This window comes from Patella vulgata, chromosome 4 (genome assembly GCF_932274485.2).
Source record: "Patella vulgata chromosome 4, xgPatVulg1.2, whole genome shotgun sequence".
NCBI lineage: Eukaryota > Metazoa > Mollusca > Gastropoda > Patellidae > Patella > Patella vulgata.
In genome coordinates, this window is record NC_065882.2 from 4,656,955 (window position 1) to 4,681,239 (window position 24,285).

Here is a 24,285-nt window from a genome sequence, read left to right on the forward strand (position 1 = left end):
GGATAAACAACCATTTCTAAGCTATTCATCTAATGTTATGGATTACATGATTTATTAAATATGTCGGGTGGTCAGCGCCGAATTAATAGACTGCAACAATTTTATTCTATATCTTGATAACAATCAATAGCTAATAACATTTGTATTTCAATTTTGTTAACAAACACAACATTTATAAATACTACCTACATAGTGTATATATCACAGTATGTTATCACAGTAATATAACATTATTACACAGTATAATACATAATAGTACATGAAATCATTACACAGTATAAACCATGCTATGAAATTACACTGTATAAACATCAATATGACATTCTTATAGCCCGTTCAGACGCTTATTCTTAAACCAGTTCATAATCGCTGTGGTTTTTAAGACAGCGTCGTGTTGCGTTCACACGTATTATAAGCCAAACCAGTTTAACTATTCTGACCTCTTCGGTCGGAGGTTAGAGTTAACTACGCATGGGTAGCTTCATATTCTTTATTCGGTTCTCGCACGCTTTCGATAACATTGGCACTGTATCTGACCCTGATATTTTCATGGGAATGTAACTTACTGCATACTGCGCATGCTCAAAGCAAGCTGGAGCTGGGTTTTTTAAGCCAACCCGTTCAGACGGCTAAGATGAACCAGTTTAAAATAAAAAGCCTTCTCGAAGACAGGTCCCGAGCAGGGGTTTTTAAACTGGTTTATTTGTCCCACATTTGCGTTCAGACGCTTAAGTTAAACTGGTTTAACGATCGCCGGGTTTTTAAAACCAGTTCAACTTAAGCAGCTGAACGGGCTATTACATATGAAATTATTACACAGCATCATAAAAAGATAATATTGTATTATTACACAGTATAAAATATAATATTATAAAACTTAATATTATATTATTACACAGTATAAAAGATAATATTATATTATAACACAGTATAAAACATAATATTATATTATTACACGGTATAAAACATAATATGACATTATTACACAGTATAAAATATAATGAAATTTTTCCAGAGGATAAATCTATCCCATATGCTGTGTTATTTTACTAAATGAAGCATACAAAGTACATGGACTTATGTAAAAATGTTTTGTTCAAGATGCTTATCAACCTTTTTTTGTCAGATTTATAAATACATTATCTTGAATGATTAAATAACAGTAGATTCCAGGAAATAAATATGATTTAGATAAAGAGCTGGCCATTCTTGCAATAATAGTTCAAAAATAGATAATGCAAATTGAATATATTGAAAATTTCATTCAAATTACTTTATTGCGAGCAAGATGTTCGCATTTGAAGGTTTGGCAAGATGCGTGCATTAATTGCAACCACTATACTGGTTGTTTGAAGCTAAGCCTCGGTTCTCCCTTTTTTCAATTAAATCAAAATATGGCTGAACCATTTTAATCTACTTAATATCGCAGATATCCGATGGCATCGAGAGTTGATTATGATCTTGTCATGTTAATACACAAATGTCTAATTAATAGTTTATATAACATTTAAGTCCTAAAGAAAGGCCTTCAATAGACAGATTTAGCTCTTGCATAATGTATGTTTAAATATGAGTATACTTATTAATACAGTGTCATGTGTTTATAACTTGCTAAAAATGTTTATAACTTGCTAAAAATGTTTATAATTTACAATAAACTGTTGACCTATGAAGTAAACAATTGACTTTTACTTATGAATATATTTGACATTTATTGATATAAGTCATAGGATAGGAACCACTGTTATCAATTTAATATGGCCTCGAAGGTCAATGTTATGGCATTACTATTGATGTTGTAGAACCTTGTACACAGAAATGAAGAAAATCAGTTCTGGTACCGTGTATTATGGACCCGTGGTGACTCAGTGGGTAAGACGTTGGCTGCTAACCTAGAGCTCCCGTCTTCTATCCCTGTCTTGGCCAAGAAAGTTCATTTCGGCGTGTATCCCCTGCCATTGGTGCAGGACAGAGGGCTAAGCAAAATGCAGCGTATAGTCATTCAGATGGGACAAAAAGCCAAGTTCCCATGAACACACTAGCACGCACGTAAAAGAACCCTTGGCAGTTGGATTTCAATGTAAGTGTAGCCCGAAGCAAAATTTCCTTCATAGCACACTGTCCCATTTTATTTCACTTACCCTATGGAATACACTAACACTGGTACATCATTTATAAGGTCTTGCCCCTGAGTTCACAAAGCATTCTCAGACTAGTAAGTGCAGGAGGACCACACTACACACAAAACAAAAATCTACAAGATAAACTTGCGGACAAGACAGAAAATAGACATTGCACCAAATAAACAAATATCAAATCAAGTGACTGTATCTGGGGGGGGGGGGGGGGTAACCTATGGCACTATTAAAAAAATAATCTAATATAAAAAAAAAACAGTTCTATGGAACAATAGTTTGGAAATGCACTACAAAACTTAATGTAGAAAAAATCACTTGTCTCGACATTTTTCAAGGATCTGAGGTAGCCTAGTCTGGTCAATATTTACACCAGGTGGTAAAGGGTTAAAGTTTAAATATTTACCTATATCAGGTGTTGAAGGGTTAATATCATTTAAAGTTCAACTATTTACCTGTATCAGGTGGTGAAGGGTTAAAACTACACTTAAAAGTTCAAATATATACATATATTTACTGTGAAGTTTCACGGTAAATGATGAAAAGATAAAAGGTATGCCAAAAAAAACTGATATCAACACTGGTTTAATAACATTTTAACATTTTAAAGTACTTTTCATCTGTCTTGGGACTATTCATAAATAATGTCATGGATATATATATATATATATATATATATCAGGTGTTAATATAAAGGGTTAACTACATTTAAAGTTAAAATATTTACATATATCAGGTGTTGAAAGGTTAACTACATTTAAAGTTCCCATATTTGTGTTTACGAATTTAAAGTGACTCTTTTATTTATGGTGAACACACACACTGTGTATTACAATAACATTAATGTCTTCTACCTAAAAATAAAAAGTTCTCCTCCAAATATATGTTTATTGTCTAGTGATTTCACCAGGTAAAATTTATTTCCCAACAATTATTTGTCAATGTCTATGTCAAGATGGTATATCTTACCTAGTTTTTTTTGTTTTTAATACTTATTACCCGTAGAACACATTTTAGCCCTTATTTATTTTTATTAACTTAAAAAAAAAGATTTCTAATTCTCTTCTGCAGCGGGGGAGGGGGTGGAGGAGACATGGCGAAATGATTTAATACGTGGACGAGAGATCATAAGGTCTGTCATAGAATGGCGTGGTTTCAATTCCCCTGTCGTTTCAATTCCCCCGTCGCCTGTCCAACCTGGTGGGTTTTCTCAGGGTCATGCGGTTTCCTCCCACTGCTATATACCCCTACATGCAAGCGAATTATTGAAATAAAATTGAACCATATATTAGTCCCCAAATGACCTTGTTTGTGTCAATGGGATGTTAAATCTCTCTGTCTCTGTCTGTTTGTCTCTCTGTCTCTGTCTCTCTGTTTGCTAAGAATGTTGTCTACAGGGTGAAGCACTATTAAAATGAGTTGTAATCATCCCAGTTATTCTCGTTTTACACAGAAAACAAAAGTTGGTTTTACAATTCCAACATTTCATATGGTTATTGGTACCATTTTTCAAGTTATTTTGTTTACACATGGGACAGACTATCAATTTACTACGTGCATCAGGATTAAGTTGCAGGTTAACCTCAATCCATAATGCACCCTGAAAAACACAAGAAACACAACATAAACAGGATTTACTCGGGGGGTTGGATGGCTGAATGGTTAGTGTGTGCGCGCTGTATCATAAAGTCTGTCATTGAGTCGACTGGCGTGGTTTCGAATCCCCGGTTGTACGTGGCAAGGAGTAGGGTCGCCTGTCCAACCTTGTGGGTTTTCTCAGGGTCCTACGGTTTCCTCCCACTGCTAAAGACCCCTACGCGCAAGCGAATTGTGTAAATAAAATTAAAACCATATGTTAGTCTAAGAATTTACTCAACTTTCAATCACTGTTTATGAGAAATATCTTTGATCCAGAAACACAAAACTTTGCACTTATTCTTATTGATGTATTTGATACATTAAAACAACAAAAGTTTTATAAAGGGCTATATTTTAGTTAAAATAAGGAAAACAATTTTGAGTAAATTCTTAACTTAAGTCTGAGAATGTTTTGTGAACTCCGGACCTGATGATAAATGTAGTCTGTTGATGAGTGTTCATAAGAAATTGTGGACTCTAGACCGATAAAAATGTTGACAATATACAACAACATTGTGAGTCTATTCAAACATGGGGATCACGTGGCTAAGTGGGTAAGATGCTAGCCTGCTAGCCTGGAGGTCGGGTGTTTGATCCCTGCATCCAGATTTTCCGGCGTGGTTCTCCCTTGTCAGTGATGCAGGACGGAGGGGCGGACATGGAAAGCTGTCTAGTCGTTCGGATGGGACGAAAAACCAAGGTCCCGTGTACACATTGGCGTGCATGTAAAAGATCCCTTGGCAGTTGGAATTCGATATAAGAGTAGGCCGTTGTGCCGCTGTCCGGGCAAAATTTCCCTCATAGCACACTGTATGGCGTATGCCCGTCTTCATTAGCCCAGGTTAGGAGCAGAACAGTAGGACGTTAAACTCCATTTCATTTCATTTCATTTCATTTTCATTTCTATTCAAACATGTCTAAGTTCTTTAAGAAATATATTCCTAACTAACTGTTACATATGGTTGGTTGGCAAAAAAATTAACAGAATGTGTGCAATACAGGCCTGGAAATAACGGTTTTAGATGTCAGGCACTAATGAAAAAGTACCTGACATTTTCAACTTAGTGCCGGACATGTATTAATAATATCAATAAAAAGACAAATCAGTGCCGAACAAAATGACAGGCACCAGAGGTGTAGTGCTTGACAAAGCCTGAATCTGTGCCAGACATTGCCTGTGACAGGTGCCTTATTTCCAGGCTTGGTGCAATAATGTTTATGCAACTTACCTCTGCTGGCATTCGTATAGTTCCTCTGTCCAGTGGGCCGGGATTTAAAGGTGCCATTAAGGAACAAGTCTTATAATGGTCGTATCCATTTATAGCAACACAACATGCCCAGCAAAAACTCTGACCACATCGACAAGTCATCTTGTTACACCTGGCAATATTTATATTGTATATTTAAATTGTATATTTATATTGTATAGTGTATATTGATATTGTATATTGTATATTTTATATTGTATATATTTATATTGTATATTTAGTTCATGCTGTATTATATATCTTTCATACGAAACCAAAAAATTGAGGAAGCTAAGAAACACCACTTGTCATGGTAATTTGATTTTTGTTCTAGAACACATTCGGATGGCCGAATCGTTAAAGCGTGCACGCTGTATCATAAAGTCTGTCATTGAGTCAACTGGCGTGGTTTCGATTCTCCGGTTGTACGTGACAAGGAATAGGGTCGCCTGTCCAACCTTCCTGATTTTCTCCAGATCCTCCGGTTTCCTCCCACTGCTAAAGACCATATGTTAGTCCCAAAATGACCTAGTTGTGTCAGTGGACATTAAACTCTCTAATGACTATAAAATTGACCTACCCAGCAATTTTTTCAATTAATATTTTACATTTCGGACATTTTCTTGTCCTAGATTGCAGTATTTTACGGTTTTCTATTTCGTCTTTTATTTTCTTTCGTAATTCTTCAAATTTTTTTTGGGCTGCAGCATTTTGGGCACCACCTTTCTTCTCTAATTGTTGTAGTTTATCTTCATCCGTTTCACATGGTTTTGACTGAAATAAAAAAAACCCCGGAAACATGTATTTTGATTTTTGTAAACATATTTTTCAGCATCGGAAATTGTGATTACAAGGAATAGGATCGCCTGCCCAATTTCATGTGTTTTCTCTGGGTCCTCCGGTTTCCTCCCTCTGCTAAAGACCTGTACGCTTGTGAATCATAATTGAACCAAATGTTAGTCCACAAATGGTCTAGTTTGTGTCGAGTGGTCAATAACCCAATCTATCTCTATCTTTCTGTCTGTCTATCTATGTTTCTCTGAAATTGTGACAGGAAGCATTTTCGGACATCTATTAATTTGTCAACAGTACACCTTGGAACACATGAAAAAATAGCGGCACATCTGGCTAAATATATATGAAATATATTTGAATTTTGCAAAATAAAAATATGGCAAGGCATAGACGGCATACAACCATAGACAGAGTCTAGTCATAGACACATAGAATGACTCAAACTAAACAAGCCAACAGTGAGGCTGATGTCCCCCGCTGAAATAGGAAAATAATTAGAGGACACATATAAAAATCAAATTGCGTATCGCTCTGCTTACCCTGAGCAGAAAATGCTCATTATCAAACTTAGTCAAGGTATTACTGTAATGAAACTATACACCAAGTTTCATCAATCTCACTTAATTAGAACTAAAGTTATCGTGTCCCAAAGCATCAACCAATCAAATTGCTTATCTCTGCTTACCCTAAGCGGAAAATGCTCATCTTCGAACTCCATCAAGGCATTGACCTAATCAACAGAAACCAAGTTTGAACATTCTAGCTCAATTAGGAAGAGAGTTATCGTGCCCCAAAGTTTTAACCAATCAAATTGCTTATCTCTGCTTACCCTAAGCGGAAAATGCTCATCTTCGAACTCCATCAAGGCATTGACCTAATAAACACATACACCAAGTTTGAACATTCTAGCCCAATTAGGAAGAGAGTTATCGTGTCCCAAAGCATCAACCAATCAAATTGCTTATCTCTGCTTACCCTAAGCGGAAAATGCTCATCTTCGAACTCCATCAAGGCATTGACCTAATCAACACATACACCAAGTTTGAACATTCTAGCCCAATTAGGAAGAGAGTTATCATGTCCCAAAGCATCAACCAATCAAATTGCTTATCTCTGCTTACCCTAAGCGGAAAATGCTCATCTTCGAACTCCATCAAGGCATTGACCTAATAAACACATACACCAAGTTTGAACATTCTAGCTCAATTAGGAAGAGAGTTATTGTGTCCCAAAAAGTGTGACGGACAGACAGACGGACAGACAGACGGACGGACAGACGGACAGACAGACGGACAGACAGACGGACGAACCCATTTTAATAGTCCCCTGCTTTCTTCGAAAGGCGGGGGACAATAAAGACAGCTATGAACTTAAGAGTAGACACCAGTGAATATTAAAAGATTGGGATCACATGGTTTTTAACATTTTCTTAGTGTGCCGTTATTGAGAATCGCTGATTTAGAATGATAATTATTATTTTGTTACCTGGGAATATATACTGATGTCCAAAAGAAAGTATACACACTAAAAGTATGACTAAGTTTTGATTAGATTAAAAACATTTGATAAAGCATTACTGAGTTTGTCTCTTCCGTCCAAACTCAACATTTCTAAGCAAAATAAAAATGTGAAACAAATTGACATTCTACCCAAATACCGTATACCATGGAAAAACGACTTTGGTTGATGCAGCACAAAATGCACAGTGTATACTTTCTTTTGGACATTAGTATAGATAGGGGTTTGTCAAGCCCACCTAGCTGTAAAATCAACTTTATCTGATTCACAAGATATAAAAGTCAAAATATAAATGTGGAGAATTTTTGAAATTTGAGGATCCCAAAAAATCTGAATTTCAATATGAATTTCAAAATACCCTAAATTAAGTTTACAAGATCAAAAAGTCAAAATAGGGAATTACTTATAAATAATCCAATATTTTTAATCGGCTTCTTCTAAAGTAATGTTTATTCAAAGTTGCAAAACAATCTGTTAGACAAAGTCACCACCTACAAAACATCCTACTTTTAATAACCCTTCAACATAAATGAAATGAAATGAAATGGGGTTTAATGTCCCACTGTTCTGCTCCTATACTGGGCTAATGAAGACGGGCATACGACATACAGTGTGCTATGAGGGAAATTTGCCTGGTACGGTCTACTTTTATATCGAATTCCAACTGTCAAGAGATCTTTTCCATTATGCTTTTGTATGACATGGGAGATAAGTAACCTAAATGTTTGTGAATTTCAAACAAATATAGCAACGGCTAGATGATGGAAAACTTGCAGTGTTGCTTCAGGAACATGTCTATAATGCGGCCTATTTGAAAAACAAGGGTATAAAAATATATCAAGAACTATTTATCTATGGAGTGTCAAGAAGAATGTGGATTGAAAGAGAGAGAGAAATGAGGTTTAACATCCACTCGACACAAACTAGGTCATTTTGGGACTTGCGCGTAGGGGTCTTTAGCAGTGGGAGGACACCGGAGGACCCGGTAAAAACCCACGAGGTTGGACAGGCGACCCTACTCCTTGTCACGTACAACCGGGGATTCGAAACCACACCATTTGACTCAATGACAGACCTTATGATACAGCACGCACGTGCTAACCATTCGACCATCCAATCCCCCGGATGGATTGAAAAACGGAGGTGATATCAATATAGGTCAACATTAAATGTATAAAAATAGACTGACCATTTAAGTCAAATCAAATCCGCAAATTAACATAACATTGTTACTTGTCAAGAAATTAACCTGATGCCATGATTTGTTACATCTGTACACAATATTATTATCATTACATCAGGTCAAATTCATTATATTCAGTACCAAATATTATCATTACATCATGCCAGAATTCATTACATTCAGTAAAAAAATATTATCATTACATCATGCCATAATTCATTACATTCAGTAAAGAATATTATCATTACATCATGCCAGAATTCATTACATTCAGTGAAAAATATTATCATTACATCATGCCAGAATTCATTACATTCAATGCTGTAAAGAAACTATTCATTACATTCTCTACAGAATATTATTATCGGGCTATACTATATACCGGAAAACACTGAAAAACACCGGAAAACACAGGAAAACTACCGGAAAACTACCGGAAAACAACACGTTATACTGAATACCGGAAAACACCCAAAAAACACTAAATACCGGAAAACTACCTAATTATACCAGAAGCCACCCTTAATAAGAACCCGAAAAAGGGCTATACTATAAACCGGAAACTAACTCTAACCCTAACCCAGGCACACGGAGGACCAGGCTCCCTATTGAGGGTGCCAATCTCCGGGTTACCTATTTAGGGTATTTTCTGGTATTTAGTGTGTTTTCCGGTATTTAGTGTTTTTCTGGTGTTTTCCGGTATTCAGTATAAAATGGTGTTTTCCGGTTGTTTTCTGGTATGTAGTATTGCCGATTATTATCTAAAGCAACTATTTAGGGAGAGGGATTTACATAGGCTAAGCCTGTCCACCAATCCTATTCAGACAATCTGATTAAAAATATTGTTTATAAAAAAAAACAACTATTCATTACATTCTCTACAGCAGGGATTCTCAACCAGTGTTCCGCGGCACAGATCTTTCTAAGTGTGCCGCGAAATTTTGAACCGTACACTAAGAAAATGCGAAAAATCATTCCCAATTTAAGTATTCACTGGTGTCTACTGGTAACTTCATAGCTGTGTTTTTCTTTATTTAGTTTGAGTCACTATGTGTCTATGACTAGTTCGTGTCTACGGTTGTATGGTGTCTATGACTTGTCATGTTTTTATTTTGCAAAATTCAAATATTTTTCATATTTATTTAGCCAGGTGTGCGGCTATCTTTTCATGTGTTCCAAGGTGTGCCGTTGGCAAAAAGAGGTTGAGAACCACTGCTCTACAGAATAATATTATCATTATTACCTGGTGCCATGATTCATTGCATTCCGTACAGAATGAATAAAAACAGTTGATACAATGAGCTAGATTTAAATCATCTTCTATTTCCTTAATAACTGGTTCATTACATCTCGGACACCAGACCACATCACTCATGCTAGTTAATGTTTTCTACAATTAATCAAACATTAGACAAATAATCTTAAAGGATAATAAACTTAACAACAAAACACATACTTATGGAAAATAATAAACTTGTTTCAGTGTTGTCGTATAAATGGGGTTTAACGTCCTACTGTTCTGCTCCTATACTGGGCTAATGAAGACGGACATAGGCCATACAGTGTGCTATGAGGGAAATTTTGCCCGGGTAGCGGCGCTACAGCCTACTCTTATATCAAATTCCAACTGCCAAGGGATCTTTTACATGCATTCCAATGTGTACACGGAACCTCGGTTTTTCGTCCCATCCGAACGACTAGACAGCTGTCCTTGTCAGGCCCTCCATCCTGCATCACTGACAAGGGGAAACCACGAAGGAAAATCTGGGTGAACTTTCTCGGTCAATGCAGGGACCCGACCCGACCTCCAGGATAGCGAGCCAGCATCTTACCCACTTAGCCACGTGATCCCCTGTGTTGTCGTATACCCTTGACTTCAATAGCTAAGTTCATGCTGTTTATTTTATGGGGGGGTTGGATGGCTGAATGGTTAGCGTGCGCGCGTTGTATCATAAAGTCTTTCATTGAGTCGACTGGCGTGGTTTCGAATCCCCGGTTGTACGTGACAAGGAGTAGGGTCGCCTGTCCAACCTCGTGGGTTTTCTCTGGGTCCTCCGGTTTCCTCCCACAGCTAAAGACCCCTACGCGCAAGCGAATTATGTAAATAAAAAAAATTAAACCATATGTTAGTCCCGAAATGACCTAGTTTGTGTCGAGTAGACGTTAAACCCCATTTCTCTCTCTCTTTCTCTGTTTATTTTATCACATCCCGTCAGCAGGACGATAAACCCCATTTTATTTCATTTCATTTATTTATGACAATATAGAGGTCTAGATTTATGCGAATACTTATGCGTGAAATCTGCTAAATTGCTGTCATTTTTCTATGGCCTAAAACAATTCTATGGTTGACAACTAAATTTGTCACTAGAGTTACCCCCCCCCCCTTAGGAAATATTCTGGAGGTACTCAATTGAACGTTCCAGAATTGAATTCCTTCAATCCCAAAAATAGTGACAATCGAGTGAAAAGGTGGATTTCGGGCTATAATGTATGCGTCGACTGAATATAAGTAAATATCTCAACCATGCAGCCGAAACCGTTTATTTACGTCATGATTCAACTCACACCACCTCCATTGTCGGGACTGACAGAACTGTGACAGAAATGAATTCCACCTAACTCAGTTGGAATTCTGTCAATTCGGCACGTTCTGGACTGTGAATCGAGCATCCCCAACAAGTAATCTTGGTCAATAGCCCGTTGGAAATGGCTACTTTCGGTTTGATCTCATATAAAAATATATTTTTTCTTGTCTAGCAAATGTGGGTCCACAACAAGGAGGCTTGTTTCCTAAATTTTAGTTCATTTTCTTTTATCAAGAATGAAAGAATGTGTCATAACAAAAAAAATCCAAATGCCTCATTACAAGAATGGTAGATCAGCTTTACCTAGTGAGAAGTCTATTCTTACAAATGTGGGCCTTAAAATGACTTGAGAAACTTACCTGCAGCATGAGTCTCTCCCATCTTTCAAAGGCACCAGATGGCAGCACTGATTGTATTATATATGGTGGTAGAGTTATATCACATTCACGATCTGGACACCTTTAATATAAAGCATACAATTGAAATCATTATTCCCCAATGTAAACTTCAAATGGCGATTGCCAGTTTTATTAATTTTTGGATCATAAGTATGTTTGAATGTGTTTGGGCTTACATTTACACTCTCTATTTAACCATTATGTGGGTAAGATTTTTCGTACAATCAGGGGCCATAATCCAGATTAAGGTCCGATATGTGCGAATATTGAAAGGAACCGAGATCTTTGGGATATAAACATATAATTTAACAGTTTCTTCTTACTTTAATTCTTCTACAGTTCCTTCTTTAACATGTATTTCACAATATTCAGTCATGCAGGCTCGACAATAATGGTGACCACATTTACCAACCCGAAAAAAATGGGTTCCTGGCAAACGATCGAAACAAACATCACAATCTTGATCGTTACTGCAAAAGTTAAATTCGATCTGTCGTTCATTGAATCTGAAACAAAGTAACAAAGAAATTAAATGAAATTTAATGTTTGATCAGTATGGCTGCGTGTGAAACAAACAGTGGTCGAAGTCCGTTTGGGAGTGCGACAATAGGCCTAAGCTGACTTACACTGAATATTTGGAACTAAATATTTTATTGTATAAAACTAATCAAACAAGCGGTTGCCATGCATGATACGTCCACATTGTGCAAGAGATGGACAGAGAACAAGCTAAAAAAAAAAAGCGATTTTTTGTTCAATCAGCCGCCATAATCCAGGAAGTTACGGTCCGATATGCAAGGAACCTACTTCTTCGGCATATAAACATATTTTAAGTTTCAGCAAAAGTATTACATACTTTTACACTAATTGCGTACAAGGGGCAGCCATTTTGTAGGGCAGTTTCGATCCAATATTTATGAATTTCCAACTAAACCGTGTTTAGGATGTAATGGCGATACATTTAAACTTTTTTAAAATCGGATAAAAATGTGGCTGTATAAAAAAAACAAATCGATCAATCCAATCAAGTACTGCAATCCGATTTTTTTTTTATTTTCTGGAATTTCTAATTACACGTAAAACCTATGAGATAAACATACTGATGACAAGACAGTGTCAACTTACTGTAAAATAGATATAATATTATGACCAAAATCATCTGATTCTGGTAATGCCCTTGGATCGCGGTTCTCATCATCATCAAATGGCATCATTAATATACTATCTTTTATACCCAGAAAACTGAAAGTAGAGAAACGGACTGATTAAAATAATAATATAATCTTTTATACCCAGAAAACTGAAAGTAGAGAAACTGAATGAATAATATAATAATATAATCTTTTATTATTAGTGTTGAAAATCGGATCGATTACCCATTATACACATTACCCATTTATGTAAAAATATAAAAAGCTACTGAACCTTAAAATATTATTCTCAAGCCAATCTATCCACGTAAACAAAATAATCATGTTGCTGTTTTCTTCCCACAGACTGTCCAACTTCCGACACAACGCAGATAGTTGAACAGAACTCAACCAATTAGAAGAGAGAGTAAATACTGGTGCATCATGGGATGGGTAAGATGGTGGTAGTGATATCTGAAGTGTAAGGGGAGATAAGTGGTCTATTTTTAATGATCCAATCCACTTCTGACCTAAAATGGATGAAAACAAACAGTAAAGTTAAAAATGATCAACAGCCAAAGATAATAATGACAATAGGCCTACTATAAAGCCATAGAACATATTGAATCTTGAATCAAGTAAAATTTATTTCCATGGAAACCTACAATTATTAAATCCAACAAATATCTAATTAAACATACATTATGCAAGAGCTAAATTTGTCTATTGCAGGTCTTTCTTTAGGCCTGAAATGTTATCTAAATTATTAATTAGAAATTAATTAACCTATCCAGACCATAATCAACTCTAGATGGCATTGCTGGGCTGCGATCTTTAGTGGATTGTGAGCCGATTTACTGCATAACTTTCCTTCATGATTTAACGATTAAATGGATAATCGAGACTGTGCTGTTTATTGTACTGACTTTAGTAATGATGATCAAGGCTAGGCGGAAATTTAATAGCTTTGTTCTCGGTTCATAGTGGATCAATTTGAATGAAATTTTCAGCAAATTGCCTTTACATTATCTAGTTTTTACCTCCCATTTTGTATCTTTAATAAAAGGCACACGTAATATAATAGGTACATATATGTATACAAAGTTGCAAAAAGATATCTTGGAGTTTATGGAAGATCTGCCAGAAACAGAAAGGGTGAAGGAAAGATGGATAAAGCCCATTTCAACATCAATCTTGTTCTCTCAGTTCAACACATGGTATAAAAAACAAGTCAGTATCTTCCTCTGTTTCATGCCTGATTATCCAAGTGGAGACAACTAGCAGCTCGGAATGAAACTTGATTTAACATCTCGTTAACGAAATGATTTGGCCGACTTTTCTGAACTATCTCGGGCATAATACTTCAGTCATTTTGAGATCAATATGGTTATTTCTGATTCAATCGCCAATGCAAGAAAGAAGAATTTCCTATCACTCTTTTTGATTTATCTATAGGGGCTAGGGTTTTTCTGTAAGAAACAAGGAATAAATGAATGAAATGTGGTTTAATATTCTACTTTTCTGCTCCAACCGGGCAAAAAATAATGAGCGATATTCTGCCTACACATATCATTGTTTTCGTTTTAAAAATTCAATGTGCTTTCTATTCTATTCTATTGATGAAAGAATGTCTTTACCCATGTTCCGGAAGCAACGACTGTGAGTTTTACAACATCTGGACGTTGCTAGATTACTTCACAATTCCCGAACTTATAGCTACGTTATCTACAGACACGTGAGCAGTAGCGTCCAAACAGAGGTTGTGATATAGCGACCTCCACGGAAACCGTGATATTGAACGAACCTTGAACTTTGCAACTCTATTATCACATTCAGACATTTTAGCTTAAAAGTGTGAGACTTGGTATTCGCAACGATCAAGGAATCTGATAGGCTCACAAGTTGGGCTTGTACCCAATCGAAATTAGTGCTGGAATATGCAGGATATTACGTGAAGGCCTTGATAAGATGTACGTAGTTAAAGCGAGATAAAGCATTCTATTGAAGATGGTCTTTAACATAGTGTTGAACAACCCTATGTTCTATTATATGCAGACTCAAAGTTTAAGTCCCAAAAATGTTTTTCTGTTTTTTGGCATCATGAAGTTAATGATATAAAATACCTGAATTTGACCGTGAGAAGTTGACACCACAAGCTGGAAGAGGAGGAGTTACTGCCCTTGCATTTTCTGGTTCCTCTGATTCACTGACATCTGCTGGAACTAAAATGTCCAGGGTAATTGGACTGTCTTGTTCTTGCATTGAAATCAGTGTCTACAAAATAAGTTAAAAAAAATCCATAGGCATCTGAAAAACCTAGCTCACCACTCTCAAAGATATAGAATAGAGCTGTAATGTATGTTGTTAACAAAATACTTTTACTTCGAGTTTGAGACAAATATTGTTTTTCTAAAGTTATATGTATACTGGAAAATTTTGGATTGACAGCAGCATTATCATCTAACGATATACTCATAATTTTTAATTCCCACGGCAAGGTGGTTTTTTTTACATGCACTACCTGTACACATTTGCACATACAGAACAACTACTTATATTTTCTGAGGTGTTCGTCCAGATTTGGGGGGGTTGGATGGCCGAATGTTTAGCACGTGCACGCTGTATCATAAGACCTGTCATTTAGTCAACTGGCATGGTTTAGAAGCCCCGGTTGTATGTGACAAGGAGTAGGGTCGCCTGTCCAACCTCGTGGGTTTTCTCAGGGTTCTCCGGTTTCTTCCCACTGCTAAAGACCCCTACGCATAAGCAAATTATTGAAAAAGAAATTAAACCATGTTAGTCCCAAAATGACCTAGTTTGTGTCGAGTGGACGTTAAACCTCATTTCTCTCTCCCTCTCTAGTCCAGATTTTCCGGAGTGATTCCCCCTTGTCGGTGATGCAAGGCAGATGACCTGGCAAGGGATAATGTATAGTCGTTCAGATGGGACGAAAAACTTAGGTCCTTTGTACACATTGGTGTGCACTGAAAAGATCCCTCGGCAGTTGGAATTTGATATAAGAGTAGGCCGCAGTGCCGCTGTCGATCAAAATTTCCCTCATAGCACACTATATGGCGTAAGCCCGTCTTCATTAGCCAAGTCGGTGCAGAATAGTAGGACGTTAAATCCCATTTCATTTCATTTCTGTAATCAACAACATAAAAAATTTATATCTACCTGTAAAAAGAATAAACCTTGACCTTCGTCATCAGGGGCAGATAATACAGTCAGTCTTTCTGTATCTCCGCCTTCATAGAATGATTGTAGTGCCGACACCTGTTGACAAAAAACATCATAAAGTGAGAAATTTGTTACACATTTTTTATATTTTGTTTCCGGTAAAAGTCAATAAGTCGGCTAAAGGCCACATCTCCCCTATGACCCCAACCATCAAATCTAGCGTTTTTCTGGATTTACTTGTTGGTTGGACAAAAAGTCACACCTTAAAATGTAAACAAAACCATCTGAATTCTAAAATTTCCAGATGGGCGCCACAGTGGCTCAGTGAGTAAGTCGTTGGCTCGCTAGCCTGGAGGTTTCGTGTTCGATCCAGGTGTTGGCCGAGAAAGTTCATCGGGATTTCCCGACTTGGGCCCCGTTTGTCAATGGTACATGATGGAGGACCTGGCAAGGGGCAAGCAAGATATAGTAATTCGGATGGGACAAAAAACTGAGATCCTGTGCACACATTGACGTGCACGTACAAGAATCCTTGACAGTTGGAATTTGAAATAAGAGTAGGCCCTAATGCCGATGTCCTGGCAAAATTTCCCTCATAGCACACTGTATGGCGTAAGCCCGTCTTTATTAGCCCAGTATAGGAGCAGAACAGTAGGACGTTAAACCCCATTTCATTTTGTTCCAGAAGGTATGTTTGATGGACAGAAGGGGGGTTGGGTGGCTGAATGGTTAGTGTGCGCGCGCTGTATCATAAAGTCTGTCATTGAGTCGACTGGCATGGTTTCGAATCCTCGGTTGTACGTGACAAGGAGTAGGGTCGCCTGTCCAACCTCGTGAGTTTTCTCTGGGTCCTCCGGTTTCCTCCCACTGTTAAAGACCCCTACGCACAAGCGAATTATTAAAATAAAATTAAATCATATGTTAGTCCCGAAATGACCTAGTTTGTGTCGAGTGGACGTTAAACCCCATTTCTCTCTCTCTCTCTCTCTCTTTTGATGGACAGACAGACACAAACGCATTTTGATGGTTTTCTAAGAAAGGCATTGGACAATAACTATATACAAATACCCAGTTCACCTCATCCTTCTGTTCTTGTAGATTGGTATCATTTCCTCCTTTGATGAAATTTTTCATAAATTTCTCTTCTTTTATTTCTGAGATTAACTCCATCTCTGATTCTGTTGTCATTTTATTTAGAAATGTTTTAATTTGACCCCTAATAGGGGCTGATCCTAATCTACCTGTAAAAATAGAATAATAATATAATTATCACTTTGTGCATCCTATCATGCCGTCTGCATGTCATTTCGTTGTGTACATATTATAATGAGGTAATTTTTTCCCAGACATTGGCGCTACAGCCTAATCTTATTTTGAATTCCAACTGCTAACGCTTCATCACAACAACTAGACGCTGTACCTGTATCCATGCTGGAAAATGCTAGTATTGGGTATTGCGACTGTAGTCACGATACAATATATACGTATAGCGATTCATAACCAGGTCAATATTTACCAAGAAAACAACAGGCTAAATGAATTTGATATGTTATTGGGGTCACAAATTGTAATTATTGTCCAAGGCTTGTGGCTTGACAGATCAAAATAAGGAACAAAACAATTTAAGAATGTTTGTGTACCTATGGATAATGTTTGACATGGATAATTAAGTGTGACATGTTACTTACTGAAGCAACAAAAAAGAATCATAAACCAGCGGCTGCCAGGCCAGGATACGCCCACATTTTCGAGAGATGGATAGAGAACAAGCTAAAAAGAAAGTGATTTTTCCTACAATCAAGGGCCATAATTCATGAAGTTACAATTCGATATGCGCAAATATCGAAAGGAACCTCTTTGGGTTATAAACATGCATTTCAAGTTTCATCAAAATCGGATTAAAATTGTGACCTCTACAGGGTCCACAACCTTGATATACCATATTTTTACACCTTTCACGTACAAGTGGTGGCCATTTTGTCCGACAGTTTTGGTTTGATTTTCAGGAAATTTGAACTCAACCTTTATTATGGTGTTACGGGGATATATTCAACAATTTTTAAAATCAGATAATAACGGTGATCTTCAGAGAGACCACAAGCTAAAAAAGGCGATTTTTCGTATAATCAGGGGCCATAATTCAGGAAGTTAGGATCGAATATGCCATAATATTGAAAGGAAGCAAGATCTTTAGGTTATAAACATGCATTTCAAGTTTCATCAAAATCGAATTAAAATTGCAACCTCTACAGGGTCCACAACCTTGATAAACCATATTTTTACACTATTCGCGTACAAGTGGCAGCCGTTTTGTCCGGCAATTTTGGTCTGATTTTCACGAAATTTGAACTCAACCTTCCTTAGGGTGTAACGGTGATATAATAATACGTTTTTTTAAATCAGATAAAAATTATGACCTCTATAGGGTCCACAAGCTAAAAACCTGATTTTCCGTACAATCAAGGGCCATAGTTCAGGAATTTACGGCCCGATATTCGCGAATATCAAAAGGAACTGAGATCTTTGGGATATAAACTTACATTTTAAGTTTTAACAAAATCGGATAAAAATTGTGACCTCTATAGTGTCCACAAGCTCAAAACATGATTTCCGTACAAACAGGGGCCATAATCCATGAAGTTTCAATCCTATACATGCCAATATCGAAAGCAGCTGAGATCTTTTGGGGATAAACCTATATTTCAAGTTTCGTCAAAATCGGACAAGAATTGTGACCTGTAGAGAGTCCACAAACAAATTGTGGAATGAAAATGTCGGCGTATAAAAACAATTCAGCATCTCGCGATTCAATACACAAATCAGGAGAAGGTGAATTGCGATACATCAATTCAACGATATATCGTGCCAGCACTAGAAAATGCCTGAGGAACATTCTTGACCAACACCGGGATCGAAGCCGGGACTGAGTCACTGCAGCTCTTGTGTCTCGAAAACAGTAAGCTGAATAGAGAGTTGATTATGGTCTGGATAGGTTAATTAGTGTCTAATTAATAATTTAGATAAATTTCAGGCCTAAAGAAAGACCTGCAATAGACAGATTTAGCTCTTGCATAATGCATGTTTAATTACAAAAATTTGACAAACTATAGGACAGACACAGAACAGTGACATGTTATTTTTTAAAAGCACGGTACAATACATGTATACTGAAATTTTGAAAAACAAATGAAATGTAGTGGGGTTTAACGTCTTACTGTAATTGCTCCAACTGGGCTAACAAAGATGGGCATACACCAGTGTGCTATACGAAGGGTAGCGGCTCTACAGTCTACTCTTATATCAAATTCCAACTGGCAAGGCTTCTTTTACGAGCACACTATTGTGTACACGGGACCTTGATCAGTTTTCTGTCCCATCTGAATAACTATTAATTGTCCTTTGCCATGGCAACCCTAGCTAGCTCTCCTGCACCACTGACAACAAGGGAGAACAGAAAATCCCAATAGTCTGCAAACAAATGAATCAAACACAGGACTTCCAAGCCAACTTTTTACTCACTGAGCCACCGTACGTTACTCTCATTTGGAAAAAGAATAAGCTTATATACACTATACAGGCCTACTCAGGCTACTGAGAGACACTGTGAGTGACTGTATACAGGCCTATTGCTGTTGCATTAAGCAAATTAAGTATCAACGTCAATTCAATCAATGCTATATTTTCATGCCCAACAATGATAAAGTAAAATAAATACATTACCTTGCTGCTGTCTAGTAGTATTTGCGCATATCTTTTATCAAGAGCTGTAATAATTTCATCACTAAAATTGTTGTGGGTGGATTGCACAACGATGCTGTCAACCAAGGAGGGAATTCCATAACCCCGGCTACCGGATGTTTATTAAATAGAAAGGTCGAGCCAATATCCAATCAATTTCAACGTGACGTTTGTGTTACTATTTATAGTATGGATAACTCAAGGGATGCTCTGGATGTAGACCACAATGTTTGTCCGATGACATCTCTGTTCAGACGACGGCTGGCAGATATGGCACAGTTCTGCATGTCCCAGGGCCCGTGACATGAGAGGGGAGGAAGTGGGACAGTTGGAACACTTATCTAAGGGCCCGGAAGTATGCCAAGTAATTTTTGTTTTTTGTTTTTATAAAAAAATTGTTGTTATAAATTAATAAAAAAAAATACACTGTTAGTTACTTGATCCTAAATAGAACAAATGTAGGTATCTATAGTAGCGTGGGTAGGATTAGAATCTTTTGTCGGGGTTTCCCATTTTATTCTAAATTATAATACATAATTTCGGGGCCTGTATTAAAGATCCATATATCAAACACTTTTTAGAACGCATATATGGGCACTAAATGTGCTGCGATGGATGATCTAGCCAGACATTTATGCAAAAAACGTTCGTATGGGCCCCATGCATAGGCTACATGCAAAATATTAGGCCCACGGTTCGTATATACGGGAAGGTTATAGTTTGTCAGGTTTGCCCAGAAATATGATGTGGGCACCTTATGGGTGTTATATTATATATATGGTATTTCCACCGACCAGAAAATGAAATGTGCTTAAAATATTAAATTATTACAATATCAGGCTGCACATGATGGGCCAGGTTGGGCCCCGTATGAAAGTTCGGGATCCTATATTGCTGCAACCCTAACCTCTTTTATCTATGCCATATATTAAGGTACATCACTAACCCAGGACCTTGGAGAGAGAGAGAGAGAGAGGGAGAGAGAGAGAGAGACGGTGTTTAACGTCCACACAAACTAGGTCATTTCGGGACTTATATTGGTTTAATTTTATTTCAATAATTCGATTGCTCGTAGGGGTCTTTAGCAGTGGGAGGAAACCGGAGAACCCGGAGAAAACCCACGAGGTTGGACAGGCGTACTTCTCCTTGTCACGTACAACCGGGGATTCGAAACCACGCCCGTTGACTAAATGACAGGCCGTATCTATAGTGATGTTATATTTATATGCCAAATAGTGATGCTATTTTATATGCCACATAGTGATGTTATTTTTATATGCTACTTGTGATGCTATTTTTATATGCCACATAGTGATGTTATATTTATATACCACATAGTGATGTTATATTTTTATACCACATAGTAATGTTATTTTTATATGCCACATAGTGATGTTATATTTATATTCCACATAGTGATGTTATATTTATATTCCACATAGTGATGCTACTTCTATATACCGAAATGACCTAGTTTGTGTCGAGTGGACGTTAAACCCCATTTCTCTCTCTCTCTATTTGGCTTTAAACTACAAACATATGTGACATCATCATTTCGTACAGTTACTAAGGCCCATGTCATGCTGTGGATTTCTTACAGGAACTGTATAAAATATATATTACAGAATACATATTGTAGGCCTTCTAGTAGGCTTATTCGTATAGAAAAACGTATCTGTGTGCACAATTATCATAAAGTCTGTCATTGAGTCAACTGGCGTGGTTTCGAATCCCCGGTTGTACGTGACAAGGAGTAGGGTCGCCTGTCCAACCTCGTGGGTTTTCTCCGGGTCCTCCGGTTTCCTCCCACTGCTAAAGACCCCTACGCGCAAGCGAATTATTGAAATAAAATTAAACCATATGTTAGTCCCGAAATGACCTAGTTTGTGTCGAGTGGACGTTAAACCCCATCTCTCTCTCTCTCTCTCTCTCTCACATCTTATATTGTCCATTTCACAGATTGGTAGCCGATATGCATGTTTATTTTCAAGCCATTTCATCATGTAAGTGGATGTGCCCATTGCGTAACGTCTCTTTACAACGACAGGGGAATTCCATTATGTGACCGGATGTTTATAGTTCAATCTGTGTCGTTGTGACGTTGTAATTACTAATCAATGACGTTAGTGTTACTAATTATAAAAGCCGGAAAATACGATGTATCATTCGGGAATAATTGGTAATGTGGTGGACCGAATAAACTATTCTGTCATAACGATTTCCCAAAGGCTCCTGATTTCTGTATCTTTTATGGGTTAGTGTTAAATGATAAGACCAGCTCTATTTTTCGTCATAGGTCAAGAGATGTAAACAGGGCTAGCGCTAATCCCAACCCTACCCCTAACCCTGGACCTAGCCCCAATGCTTACTCTAGCCTACAATCTCGCCAACATAATTGTGTGCAGCGACCTTGATACAAATTGAGCTTCCCTTAACAAATAGATTTAGCTACGTACGTACTTTCCATCCTACGCGTTTTCGCCAGCGGAAAATCGCAGCGTTTCCGAGCGGGATTTTTTTTTGTAGAACCACATGTACAGAAAAATCTCTGAAAAGTTTTGGGAATCCCATTTAAATGACGTCATAAGTGGGGATTTCTCTTTACAGCATGGAGCCCGACATTGTTAACGTTCAGTTTCCGCCTTTTTATAAAACACCATGTCCAAAAATTTTCCAAATAGCGGATTTAGTGGGGGAGAACCCGCGTGTGTACGACCGAACGTAAAAAACGTCAGCGAAAAGTCACTCACCGACCTCCCTTTTTTCCGCACCCTCGGAAACGCCTACACACCGACCATTACATTTACATTAAACACCGACGTTACAAACCCGTGGACACTGCGCTGCACAATACAAAACCTGCTACGATACACGTTCAATTCACTTAATAGGATAGGATTCAGTGGGAGCAATTCCCCAAATTCCCCAATTCGCAAAACCTGAAAAGGTTAGCCCGAACATTCCCTTTTTCATAACAATATTTAATCGATTAATATTTACATATTATAAAGATGCAATATTTAATTATTGGATCTGAAATCAAGCCAGAGCTTATATAAATCCATTTTTTGTAATACATTATTTACAGACATATAAATACGTTGTTTATAATTATAATCACGAATTTCATCACTCAAACACGATTTTGGCAGGAAAGCGGGGGTGATATTGGTTTGATAATCTGGTGGTCCCGTGCTCGATTCCTGCGATGGTTGAAAAAGTTCATCGGGTTTTTCCGGCGTGGTTCCCCCTCGTCAGTGGTGTAGGAAGGAGAGTCTGGTATGTGACAACGTATAGTCCTTCGGACGAAAACCGAGGAATGTATCCGCAAAAAGAGGGGATTGTTACACAATTGAGGAAATATCAATTTACACCTTCCTTACATGAGCAATCTTATCAGATTAACAGAAGACGATTAACAGCTGGCACTGACTTGACACGGCGAACAGCTGTGCGAATGTCATTAACTGAAGTCATTAAAACAGCTGGCACTGACTTGACACGGCGAACAGCTGTGCGAATGTCATTAACTGAGTTACGCAAGGTCTTGGAATGATAAAGCAACCTGTACATGAAGTTTAATCTGTTTATTACATAATGAAAAGCTGTAATCTCCGGCCATAATTGAATCAGAAATATTATACCTGGCCATCGCGGATTGGTCAACAACTATCTGTCCGTTCGAGCATCCACCCACCCCAGACTGATACTGACCAATCAGGTCACGGTACATGAGTGTGGTTTCTAAATTCAAGGCTGGACCTCGATCCGGCCCAGTAATATATAAATTCAAACTAAATGTTTTATGGACAATCCGGCCCAGAGAGAGGTCCGGACAGGACACGAGAGCGGAGGCCATGGGCGCCTCGGCTCGGCACGAGACGGAACGAGGAAAAGCCAGCCCAGAGAGCCGAGCTGGAAACAAGACTGGTACTAGATGAAACACCTGTAACTTAAGTATTGTAGTACGAGCATTGTAAATATGTTTATAGCAGAATAAAAAGTATTGTATGAACCTGAAACTAGTCTTGTCATCCTCGCCTGATTAAAGAACTAATTTTGTCACAGGAGGGAGAGAGAGAGAGAGAGAGAGGGAGAGAGAGAGAGAGAGAGAGAGATGGGACCCTCTAAATTTTGTCAGAACCCTCTAAATTTTCTTGGGACCCTCTAAATTGTGTTGATTCCTCGAGTGCCTACATCCATATACCGGAGAGAGAGAGAGTATTTAACTTAACGTCCCCTCGACACAAACTAGGTCATTTCGGGACTAACACATGGTTTAATCTTATTTCAATAATTCGCTTGCGCGTAGGGGTCTTTAGCAGTGGGAGAAAACCGTTGAAAAAACCCACGAGGTTGGACAGGCGACCCTACTCCTTGTCACGTACAACCGGGGAATCGAAACCCCTGCCATTTGACTCAATGACAGACCGTATGATACAGCGCGCACGCGCTAACCATTCGGCCACCCCCTCCCCATTCGCACAAAGAGTATACCGTATAGCGCCTCTGTCCGGGCAAATATTCCCCAGCGTATCGCATGGCGTATATCTGTCTTTATTAGTCTCGTCGGTGCTGAACTGTGGGACGTTAAACCCCATTTCATTTCAGGCCTCTTAACAGTGGTTCACGAGGTGCACTAAAAATGCCTTGGTCATTGGAATTCGATGAAAGTAGGCGGAAACGGATTTCCAACTGAATAGCGTTCACCCGTCGTCATAAGTCCGGTTGGCGC

At 37.9% G+C, this 24,285-nt stretch overlaps 1 protein-coding gene across 1 annotated transcript; it reads right to left on the bottom strand.

Moving 5' to 3' along the window:
- Nucleotides 1-86: 86 nt before the first annotated feature.
- LOC126817373 (E3 ubiquitin-protein ligase RNF14) lies at nt 87-19,897 on the bottom strand. The gene is made up of 12 exons (XM_050544317.1): nt 19,533-19,897; nt 16,890-17,053; nt 15,810-15,908; nt 14,756-14,906; nt 12,928-13,162; nt 12,628-12,744; nt 11,826-12,008; nt 11,464-11,563; nt 9,760-9,906; nt 5,601-5,794; nt 5,003-5,153; nt 87-3,735 (listed from the first exon to the last, which is right to left on the bottom strand). Exons 2-12 carry the CDS (start codon nt 16,998-17,000, stop codon nt 3,514-3,516), a joined length of 1,710 nt encoding a protein of 569 aa, XP_050400274.1. The 5' UTR covers nt 17,001-17,053; nt 19,533-19,897; the 3' UTR covers nt 87-3,513.
- Nucleotides 19,898-24,285: the final 4,388 nt, after the last annotated feature.